General features: G+C 30.3%; 2 protein-coding genes across 3 annotated transcripts; one reads left to right on the forward strand and one right to left on the reverse strand.

The window, feature by feature from the left end:
• Positions 1-716: 716 nt before the first annotated feature.
• LOC124933046 lies at positions 717-2,868 on the reverse strand. 2 transcript variants are annotated; one of them, XM_047473774.1, is made up of 5 exons: positions 2,716-2,868; positions 1,951-2,521; positions 1,475-1,849; positions 1,272-1,379; positions 717-1,183 (listed from the first exon to the last, which is right to left on the reverse strand). In XM_047473774.1, the coding sequence occupies exons 1-5, from the start codon at positions 2,827-2,829 to the stop codon at positions 1,008-1,010; spliced, it is 1,344 nt and encodes a 447-aa protein (XP_047329730.1). In that variant the 5' UTR covers positions 2,830-2,868; the 3' UTR covers positions 717-1,007. The 2 variants fall into 2 exon arrangements, with proteins under 2 accessions (XP_047329730.1, XP_047329729.1); XM_047473773.1 differs by having other exon boundaries at positions 1,472-1,849.
• Positions 2,869-10,770: 7,902 nt separating this feature from the next.
• LOC124931644 (transcription factor bHLH149-like) lies at positions 10,771-11,928 on the forward strand. The gene is made up of 2 exons (XM_047472159.1): positions 10,771-10,879; positions 11,043-11,928. The coding sequence occupies exon 2, from the start codon at positions 11,097-11,099 to the stop codon at positions 11,712-11,714; it is 618 nt and encodes a 205-aa protein (XP_047328115.1). The 5' UTR covers positions 10,771-10,879; positions 11,043-11,096; the 3' UTR covers positions 11,715-11,928.
• Positions 11,929-12,089: the final 161 nt, after the last annotated feature.

Genomic DNA, 12,089 nt, shown 5'->3' on the forward strand with positions numbered 1-12,089 from the left:
TGAATCCAAATCATTATTACATTATTTATGAAAATTAAATACAAACATTTATGATTGAGTTTGAAAACAAAGCACATAAACTATTATTGAATTTGAATATTAGTTTATAAACAAAGTATGATTTTGGATGATAATTTTAATTTGCCTCTTAATTTTCGATCATAATTGTCTTTTGATTTCGATTATAATTGTCTTGATAAGTACGTTTTTCCCTGGTTTAACCGGTAGTTAATCGAGAATTAGAGAATGATTCACCATGGTTTAACTAGTAGTTAATCGATGATCAGAGAATCATTCAAAACGTTTTGTAACTTCCCATTCTTTCTATTGGTCTAATTTCAATAGGAACCCTGCTGGTCTTTTTATCTTTTGAAGTATCCACTCACTTTTTAATCCGTTATTTGTAACTTCCCTTCTTTCTAACTCTTTCCTATTGGTCTAATTTCAATCTTTCCTGCTTCATCATATAAAGGTTTGCTTGGCTGTTTCAATGACTTTTTAAACTTCCTCCATCCTCAAACTCATTGATTTTCAAGACTTTTAAGCTTTGTGGTTTAAATTCATACCCTTTCCAAATTCATCAACAATTTAGTCAAAAGAGAGACTATATTGAAGCAACTCAAAATGATGATCACAAGTATCAGCAATTCCCATAGAAAGTCAGACAAATGAGTGAATCAACCTATCAATTATGCTATAAAGAAGAGAACCCGACATTAAAACAAAAGGCATTTCTATTAAAGAAAGAAGAAAAAAGTTTTTGATCCTCAACAACTTAAGCAAAATTCAAATTTATCTAAAATACGAGAAATGAAGGCAAACCAAGGTTTGAACCTCTCTCACTCACCTCACCTCACTTCCCCTCCCAAGAAATATCAAGAATCTCGATCACATAATATCCAAAAATAAATAATAAAAAAACAACAACAAAACATTGTAACCCATGATGACTTAAAAATCCAAAAATGATTGGATCTGTTTTCTCTAGTTCCCCACTTTTTTCAGACTTAGTTTTTATCAACCACCATACTGTTTTCTGAAAGATTTTGCAAGGCTGCTCTTGCATTTACAACCTCCTCCTCTTCTGATGCATCATTCTTCTTTCCCTTGTTTGCAGCAATTTGTTTGACTTGCTTCTTCAGCTGCCTCAAACTGCAAACACTGTAGTCTTTCACGGCCACCTCTGTTATAGAAATCAAATTTGTAAGTAAATAAAAAAAAAGAAGCATAATAATACTAAGCGTGAGAACAATTAGTAAAACAAAACCTACCCTTCTTTTCAATGATTTCATCTCCCAAATTGAGTGATTTATCAAATTGATCCCCCAAATGGGCAATTGAAACACCCATTCCCTCATTTGTTTTCAATACATCTTCATCTGCAAATAAGGAGAAAAAGAGTGAGTCCCTTATCAAATGAAAAAAAGAAGGATAATTTAACCATGATTTGAGTTTTCAGATTCAATCTCATCACCTTCATCCATTTCTGCTTCTGCATTCAAAGTCTGACCAGATACTTCATCATTCTCGGTCTTCATAACATAGTCTTTAGTTTCTTCAGATTGCACATTCATGGTCTGACTGGAAGGTTCTGAACTCTCTTGTAATTTCTCAATTGAGTTTTCAGATAAAATCTCAACATCTTCATCCATTTCCGCTTCTGCATTCAAAGTCTGACCAGATACTTCATCAATCTCAGTTTCAATAACATCATCTTTAGTCTCTTCAGTTACTTCGGATTCCACATCCATTGTCTGACTGGAAGGTTCTGAATCCTGGGTTATAATCTCTGCAATGCCTTCAGATGGTACAACAGGAGTCTCTACTTTACTGGGAATATCCTTCTTTTCTGGAGAGAATAAAGAACCCAATACTTTAGATTTTGAATAATAATACTAATAATAAATATATATGGAAATAGGATGAAGAACACTCATGATGAAGTCATACCATCATCATCGAGATTTGCAGGTTCAATCTCATCATCACCATCCAAACTCAACTCCATTACACTGTTTTCAGTATTTCTTGTAGTAGTTCTACGAGTGCTACGGACATTACTCATAGAAGCCTCCACCTTCTGATTCACAGACACTACGCGAGCTGAAGAACGTGTAGCCCTCAATCGGTGGGCCGTAGTTGCCACAGGCGTTTCAGGAACACCCTTTTTCTCCTCCTCAGCTTGAATCAATTGTTCCTTTTTCTCAGCTTCCATCTCAATCTCCAACTGGGTCTCCATCTTTGGCCGAACTGGAGCAATTGGAGCCCTTCTTCGGCAACTCTGTCCTGCTGGAGTTTCAGGGACGTCAAGCTTCCCATTTTCATTGTCTTCTCCAGCAACAACAGTCTTGGCCCCTCGTCGAGTCCTTGTTAGAATCTGGGAATTAACCGCATCGTCATTGATTGGTACCTTTCGAGCAGATGATCTACAGCTAGTGCGAGGGGCAATTGGCGTATCAACGATGGATTGCTCAGATTCAAATTCAGATCGGTTATTCAAAAACTCCTCAATCCCATCGACCTATTAATTTCAGAACCCACGATTGCAGAGGATTAAAACATATAGAAATGAAAGACAAATGCCGAAAAACAGATCGGCATGACGTGTTCGAATAAAATGCTTCTATCAACGTTATAAAGAAAACGAGAAACTAAAGTAGGAATCGAAAATGAAACATAAAGAATAAAAAACAATGTCTTCAATGAAATGCTTACGATATCGAGAGCTTTGAGAGAATCGGCCATGGCAACATTGGTCAAGTTAGCAGGGATCTTGTTCTTCTTGCATAGAGCCTGGAGTTCTCTTCTTGTGAGAGTCTGGAAATCCATCGCTACCTTCGGACGAGATCTTAGGAAGTAGGTTTTCAGACAAGGAGGCGGAGATGTAGCTTCATTGAAATAAAAGAAGAGTATTTATACTCTCTATATTTCGACCGTTAGGGTTTGGCGGAGATTTCAATTTTGAATTCTCATCTGAGTAGGCCCAAGGAGAGATACACCACGTGTTCCCTTGACTTGGTTAATGGGCTTTCTTTCTGGGCCGTGGGCTCCCGTCAGGAAAGCTATCAAATCCAAATTCTTAAATTACTTCATCAACTTCATTAAGGTTAAGAAGGTAACCAATATTACATAATAAAAGCTTAATAAAACAAGTCTTTTTGTCTAAGGTAAATGTAGTATTTACTTACAAAATAATTAGTACAACAAAAAATAAACTACTCTGAATATAAAAAAACTGATGCTCATGATGGGTTCAAAGTGAATGCTTCTATCAACGTTATACACAACATTAAATTATTGAAAAATATAAATAATAATAATAATAAAAATACTAAAAATAAATTTTCATTACAAAAATATATTTATGTTAATTAAACATTATTATTATTATTATAATAGGTGATAGCCCAAGTTTTTGGTAGTTGGGAATTGTAGATTGAAACGTCTGATACGGTAACCTAAAGTTTTGAGTAATCTTGAAAAAATATTATCAAATTTAATTTGGTTTGGTGTTGAATTTAAAATATAAAGTGTTATTAACCTAGTTGGTTAAAGAGTTGTACTTATTTTTTTGTTAAGTTGCAAGTTTAAAATATATATAGCATTTTTTATTTTATTTTTAACCGTTTTAAGTTTATGGGTGGATCAACCCACAATCCGACCCAAGTATCCATTTACTCTCACATATACATCCAAATTAACCACAACTCTAGACCCGACAATATGGACACTTTAAAAATTAAACATCATTATATATATAGAGATACTTATATTGTTAAAATGTTTTGCGTTCATCTAATTTGGTGTTGAATTTAAAATATTAAGTATTATTGACCTAGTTAGTTAAAATGTTGTACTTTTTTTTTTTTTTTTTTGTTAGGTTGCGAGTTCGAAATATACATATATATTATTTTTAATTTTATTTTAAACCGTTTTAAGTTTATGAGTGTATCAACCCACAATCCGACCAAAGTATTCATTTACTCTCACATATATATTCAAATTAACCACAATTTCGACCTCACAATCCGAACACTTTAAAAATTGAGTATCAATATATATAAAGAGATATTTCAATCTTTTGTGGGTTTTTTGTTTTATTTTCTCTCATTACATATACCATTTAACAAAAAAATGTATATATTTATTGTTTAACAATGTTATTTTTTTCCAATCCAACTAATCGGTTCTTTTAATAGAGCCAACTAATGAATCGAAACCAACTGATTTGAGTTCAACTGATTGGTCGTATATTTTTCTATGCAAATTGACCGAACTTAACACTTATACACTTATATAGTCAATTAAAATCATTCTGCACTCCTTTTGGAGTTTGGTTGATTTGGCCTAACCAACTATTTATCCAAAATTTCTCAAACTCAGCTTGGCATAATTCCCACAAACATTCATTGAGAAACTTAAAGACAAAACACAGCAAAATATCTATTTATGCATGGAGAGTTGAACATTTAATTAAAGATATGATAGCAAACAAATATGTGTCGACATTGCCTCCAACTAGATATGCTGGATTTATGTTTTCCTTTCTTCTTAAGCCATTATTAATACACTGTAGATAATTAACAAAATAATTTAGAATATAAAGCCTATATAGCTTAATTGGTTAATATATTATACTTATAATACATGGCAAATTCATGACTTTTATTTAATTTAACAGTTTCCGATTTCGTAGACGGATCAACCCTTAAATTGACAACCCGATCCGTTTACTCTCACAAAACGATAACGGATTGTGCGTTGTTTTGTTATATATATATATATATATATATATATATATATATATATATATATATATATATATATATATATATATATATATATATATATATATATATATATATATATATATATATATATATATGAGCATTTGCATTTGGGAAAAGAAGGGGATGACAAAGATGCAATTATTGAATTAATGTGTATTTTAAGTGTTTGCTAATCATGAATATTAGGATTGGTTTGGTCCCCCATGGACCAAACAAATAAAGACTAAATTTATATATTAGCTGAATGTAGTCTTGTTGTTCAAATAAGAGATGAGATTAAGGATTATAATTTACTAATTAATGACAGCTTAACGCGTACGTACCCATGTTCTGTTTACACTAAAAACATTATATATATAGCTGTCTGGCTGCTGTTTAATTTTCAATGAAATTATATATCCAAGAATTTTTGCAAATTAACAACCATGTTCTGTTGACTATTAATTAATTTGTTAATTTCAACCATTATCACATGCATAATTAAAGTTTCAAATTCTTTTCAAAATTAATCTAGATTAAGGATTATTAGTTAGAATAAAAGAATTTGACATAAAAGATATGACTTTTTCATTCATTCTAATTCTGAAATTTTTATTACTACTGTCTATACAATTCGGTTTTGAAGTATCTACCATGTCCTCGAAATAATATTTTCTTTTTTTTATAAAATTATTTAAACAGATTTTTTAATATTATATATATTGAAAATTTATATTATTATAAAAACAAACTTAAAATTCTTATAAAATATAAATAATAAATAAATATATAACTAATATTATATATTTAATTGTGTTTATTAGTGTTCGGGACAGAATCGAGATTAAATTGGAACGAAGTGAGAGACACAAATATTATCCCCGTCTCATCTCCGATCAACCATCGGTAAAACCGAAAAAAACTCACCCCTATATAGACAAGATAATTCGGATCAAAACTATGGTGTGCATATTATAATTGACATCATCCTAGATATGGAAAGATAAATAAAAACAGTTTTTGATTCTAAATAATTCAACAATATCTTATGAAAAAGATATTACATGATACTATATATATTCAATGTACGTACGTAATGTCACAATTGTCGTTTCTACCAAACATATTAATATGCATTAACTTGGTTTAGTTTGAGTAGTTGAGAGGAGATAAGTTAAGTCATGGTTGGATTGCATCTTCCATATGACCATAGATTTTTTTTTTTCTTTTCTTTTTCGAAGAAGATGAAAAACAACGAGAAGATCATCATAAATCAATATTTTTCGCATCCATTCAATTGCTAGATCTTCATGGATTAAATTGCTTTTTCATGGCATTTGTTTATATAATTAAGAATATATGAAGATCATATATATTCATATTCTTCTTCAGGTGAAATAATCTTTATTCATCAAATTTATTTTGATTCATGGGCTGATATGATAAGCATTACTCGATTTACATGTCCCCAAATTTTACAGCAAATGTGTGTCAGATATATATATATAGAGATAGAGAAAGAGCATGCAGAGATAACCTGAAAAGGAAACACGACAAAACTCAGTTGTGGATAAGTTTTCCTTGGCCCAATATTAACTCATCTCAAACTAAACTAAATTAGCGAATAATTAAATTTGTAATAATGTCCGAATTTGGGTACCTTTATTAGTTAGGAAATAAACTTCAAATATGTTCGAGCAAATCATTAAATCACCGCAACCCAAGCTCAAAAGTATCACATTAGTTGTCTCAAGACTCTCTTAGTTAAAACTTTAGAAGTGACCCATATGACACTTTCTTCACTTGAGATTCAAGAGGTGCTTTCCCGTGACATTTTATTCTTATTGGGTCGGTAGGTTGGTTCTATAGCATATTTAAAGCTTTAAATTTGAATAATGTTACCCGTGAAAAAGTAGACTACAAATATCTCCGATCAAATTGTTGATCCAATACAATCAAACTCAAAATTAATGTACCTATGAAAGAATGTAGTTTATTAGCATTACTCTTAATACAAGTTTATATTTATTATGATTTTCCGAGAAAGTAACATTTTAACATTAATAATTAATCTTTAGTCATTTTAAACTAGTATATATTTCAGTTTATGAACCGAACACTTTCAATTATTTCTTCAGTTCTAACTTTTTATTTTTTTAAATGAGTAATTTCAGAATAAAAAAAATAAAATTAGAATCTGGTCTCTAACACTTTCAATTATTTCTTCAGTTGTAACTTTATATTTTTTTTAAATGAGTAATTTCAGAATAGAAAAATAAAATTAGAATCTGGTCTCTACTAACTATTTGATTTTGACAACGAGGCATGTCTCTCATAAAGAGGCAAAAGATCACTAGCATGCCACTCTTTCATGGGCTCCATTTCCATTTTCTTTAATTTTTGTTATTTTAAATAATAGTAAAAATAATATTCCAAATAGTATTTTTTTTTTTATCTCCAATCAGTTTCATGCATGCTAACATATATCATTGCTTTTACTATAACCTCATGTACAGACAAATATATAAAGTGAAAGTTACTGAAAAAAGTGTTTTTACTTTTTCTATTTCCATATAATTACAAGTGTTTTTACTTTTTCTATTTCCATATAATTCATAATTTTAAAAAGAGGGTTTATATGTGATAAAATTTGAGAGAGAAAAGATAGAGAGTTTTAAGAGAAAGAGAAAAATTGTTATTTTTTCAGCGAATCAAATTTACGTCACTTAATTCTCTTTTAAAATCTTTCTCCCAATAATTTCTCTTTAAAAAATCATGAATTTGTAGTACTGTTGGTTTAAAACCTTGAATTATTTTAAAAAGAAAGAAAGAAAGTTTTTTTACATTAAAAAAGATTTAAAATTTTTTAATATATAATGATAAAATATTTTTTTTTTAAATATATATTTTAGTATTTTTTTTTGTTGGTTAATGAATTAAATTATATGATTAATAAGAAAATTGAAAAAATATGTTTGATTATATTGATTAGTTTGGTATTTTATTTTTAAATTATTATCTAATCACATCATTCAATTCATCAACTAAAATATTTAAATCCTATAATTTAAAAAAAAAATATCATTATATATTAATATCTTTTAAGTTGGTTAAAAAAAATCATATTTTCTTAAAATTAATATCAATCAAACTTTTTAAAATAATTAGTGTTTATTCAAATAATCTCTAATCGGAACAAATCATAATATAATTTTTTTAAGAAAACTCAAACCTCCAAAACCATTTAATTTACCTCTAAACCTCACAAAATAGTTATTATTATTTTACTCGTGTTACAATACAGTCTAATTTTTTAACATGACACCACATTCATATTTCACCGCTTAAACTCAAAGCGTTTCAGATGGAATCGAACCCGTGACATTTTATTTTTTTAAGCCGACTCTTACCACTGAACTACCTTGGTAGGGTCAATATAGTCTAATTATATTATCAGGTTGTTATTATGATGGATGGATTAAAATCATGCATCATGATACATTGCATTGCATAACTGATTAAGAAGAAGAAAATATATAGTGCCCAACTGCATGGTGGTACAAAATGACCATAAAAGACAATCAATCATATGCTTATATTTTGTAGAACAAATTTGAGCATATGCCTTGAAGCAAATAAATATATATATAGCTGTATATTATTATTATAATTATATATAATGTGGGTCTGCAAATGTAATGTGGCCTGAAACTCTCCACATCCATCCAACAAAGAAGGAGTGAGTCCAAAATTGTGTGGTGAGGCAAAGAAAGCATTTGGCCACAATTGTATGAGATAAATAGAAAGTGCCATAAAAACAACCACAAGTTCCACTTTTGCTTTTATTTTTATATCTATTTTGTGCATCATCTAACTAATCATTACTCAGCAAGAAAACAAACCACATTCTTGGTCCCATTATTCTGCCACCCAGCCAGCTCAATTGCATGCCTTTTCCCCTTTTCACCCATTGCCACATCATTATCTCCATTAATATATATAACTTACTTAATTCTTAAAAATTTTAAACTTCTTCAATTCATAATTATGAAATATACTTTAAGTTTAAATGAAATTGTGAGGTGGGATTGTGTTCATTTTTTAAAATTAAAAAATATATATATATATATATATATATATTTGCTCCAAATTATGTAATATTATTATATATTGTGTGTTTTTTTTTTTTATAGCTTTGTTCCGGTTCACTGGAATACTTGTGCTTGTTTTTTTGGCGTGAGAGTCGACCATGAGCATGAGCATGTTCCATGAGTGAGTTTTGGTTTTGACTTTTTACCCTTGGGATTTTCAAGATTAAACTAGTTTTAGATTAAACTAGCTGCGAGAGAGGAGTATTAATTGCATTTCAAGGAAATATATCGACATGAAAACGCAAAGTAGGGTTTAGAAGGCCTGATTAGTTGGTCAATTAGAAAAATGAAAACAAGCAAAACCTTAATAATTAATACGAGATAAAAAAATGTGTTTAATATGTAATTAAGGTGCAACCTCATCAACTTTCCAACTAGATTGCGTGATGTATGGATATAATATTTTATTTATATAATTAGATAGAGTTTTTAAGATTATGATAACTTAATTGACTTTAAGAGTTTTTCTTTCTTAATTTATATATAAAACACAAAGTTGTTTCTTGACATGATAAGATAAACTTTTGAATATCATGCTAATTAAAGACATGCCATTAATGATAAAAAGAGATGAGTAATAAGCAAGTAATTTTTTTTATTTGATTTTTATGTTTTGATTTTTGATCAAATGTGTCTCTCATTTTGTTGATCGGTTAATTTTTAAATTTTGGAATGTTTTATTATCGCTGCTCAAGTGATGTACCACAGTATCCCAAAATCCTACTAGGGGTTGAAACTTCGATTGACCACCTATTGTGTTTTATTAAGTAAAATTGTTTGGCTGGTTGCAGTTACTTGGCTATCAGTTTGTATTTATTTATTTGTTAAAAAGTTGGTTACCAAATTCATTTAACAAATGAAACAACAATGGAAGAGTAATCTAGTCTATCAGCAATGAAGTAATTTATTGTTTCTTAGGGATTGTAATTAAGGAGTTACTTATAATTAATTACAATCATGGTTTATTTTTAAATGTGTATCAAATTTAATTGATTGTTGTTATCCTTGCAATGGCAATCACATGTTAAATGAAAATGAGATAATAAAATTACTAAAGTCAAAATTTCACCAAACAATGGCAATTTATCACATGTTAAATGAAAATGAGATAGATAATAAATTAAACACTAAAACGTGGGTTTTACTGTAAATAGTCAATTTGTTATTTAATGCCCACATTCATATGATCAATTCCACCAAACAAATCCTAAAACATTGGGTTTTATTACTTTAATTGTCTAAACTCTAAAGATGGGACAGATTAGAGTCAATGATGTGACGTCTAAATTACTTCTTCAAATCTTCCTTCCTATAAAAAAAAAATTATAATCAACTTAACTCTATTTAAATGATAATTGTTACCGTCAGTTTTTTTTCATACCCTTCATTAATTAGTTGATTATCTATGAATAGTTTCTTTTTTTGTAGAACATCAGAAACATGAGTTATATCTCAATTTTTTTGTGTGGATAATATAATTACAAATGAATGGAATAACATTCAATAATCTCAAAAGACGATTAGTTATATTCTTAGCATTGTACGAGGTTCAATCCGAAAAACGGTAGGTAATTTCATTGTCTTTTTTAAAAATCTTCACACTAATGAATTTTTATTTGTTCAATCAGTTTTTCATTGTACTTACTCAAGGAGTGCTTCTTTATATTTATTGTACTTAATGTTATTTTTTTATGTAAAATTATGAAATATATTTCAATATTTGATTGATAATATAATTAATTATAATATAATGAGTCTATAATATTACGGACGGTGGTGGTCTCCCACTCCCCATCACAACCCTAAGTAAGGTCTGTTTCTCTCTCACACAGAACACACACATAGAAAAATAATTTTGTGTATAAATGTGAAGTTTTACAGGTCTGCGTTCTTCATTATATCAAACACTATCATCATCATCATCATCGCTGCTGTTCTTCCTCAGAAATTAATCTACAGGTATCAATTTTCCTGCGATTAAGGGATACTGATTTTAGCGATCCATCCATGGAAGAACTTTAATTAATTAATTAATTAATGCATTCTCATTGATTTCCTTTACTGTTTCTTTCTGCTCTCATAATTGTTCAACTTATAAATGTTTCTTTCTATCTCTATGCAGGCGACGACTACATCTATACGCAATTCTTACGCTGCTGCGGTGGTGGTGCGTTTAATGGCGTCATCTTCGTCGTCTCCGATCTCAACTTTTGATGGCGGTTACGAGAGATCGCAAGAGTCCAATCGCAAGAAGAGAAGAAAAATCATTCGTGGTGACGCGGCTAAGATAAACGATGTCCAAATGAATCGATTGCAATGGAAAACCAACGCCGAACAGCAGATCTACTCCGTCAACCTCGTCGAAGCCCTACGCCGGACTCCGTCGTCTCCGGAGACAGTTTCTAACGCCGGAATCCGATCCATTAGGGAGACAGCCGACCGAGTTCTGGCTGTCTCCGCTAGGGGAAGAACTCGGTGGAGCAGAGCGATTCTCTCATGTCGACTCAGATCGAAGCTGGTTAATAAGAGGCATAAGAAAGTGAAATTATCAGGTAAGATCCAACCGAAAAGAAAGCCGGCTAGAACAAATGCTCCGCCGCCGTTACAACGAAAAGTGCAAATTCTCGGCCGGTTAGTTCCCGGCTGCCGGAAACTTCCGTTCCATAACCTTCTTGAAGAAACCACAGACTACATCGCAGCGCTCGAGATGCAAATCAAAGCGATGAGTGCTCTCGCCGTCCTACTCAACGGCGCCGGATCTTCAACCGCCGCCGGTTCCGATCAAAATTCCTAGCCTCAACTTTTCATTATCAAACCAAGTTGTTCTTAATTAATTAGTAGTATTTTTATTTTATTTTTCATTTTTCATTTTCACAGATTTTTGTCAATTCTTCTTCAAAGCCTCCTTGAGCTTTTTGCTTTAATTTATTTACATTTTTATTGTACAAACAAAATTTGTCATGTAACATGTTACTTTTTATTTATTTATTTATTTAAATTTTCTGAAACAATGGCATGTTCAAATAATGACCAAAACAAAATGGTGTTGATTAAGAAATTATTTTGTTAATTGAATACTGCCAACTAATTCACATGGGTTTTATATTTTATTGTGTCACCCATGTGATTAGACAAAAGGCCACCATCCAAACACGTCATAGACTGATAT

The sequence above is a fragment of the Impatiens glandulifera genome, chromosome 3 (genome assembly GCF_907164915.1).
Source record: "Impatiens glandulifera chromosome 3, dImpGla2.1, whole genome shotgun sequence".
Classification (NCBI taxonomy): Eukaryota; Viridiplantae; Streptophyta; class Magnoliopsida; order Ericales; family Balsaminaceae; genus Impatiens; species Impatiens glandulifera.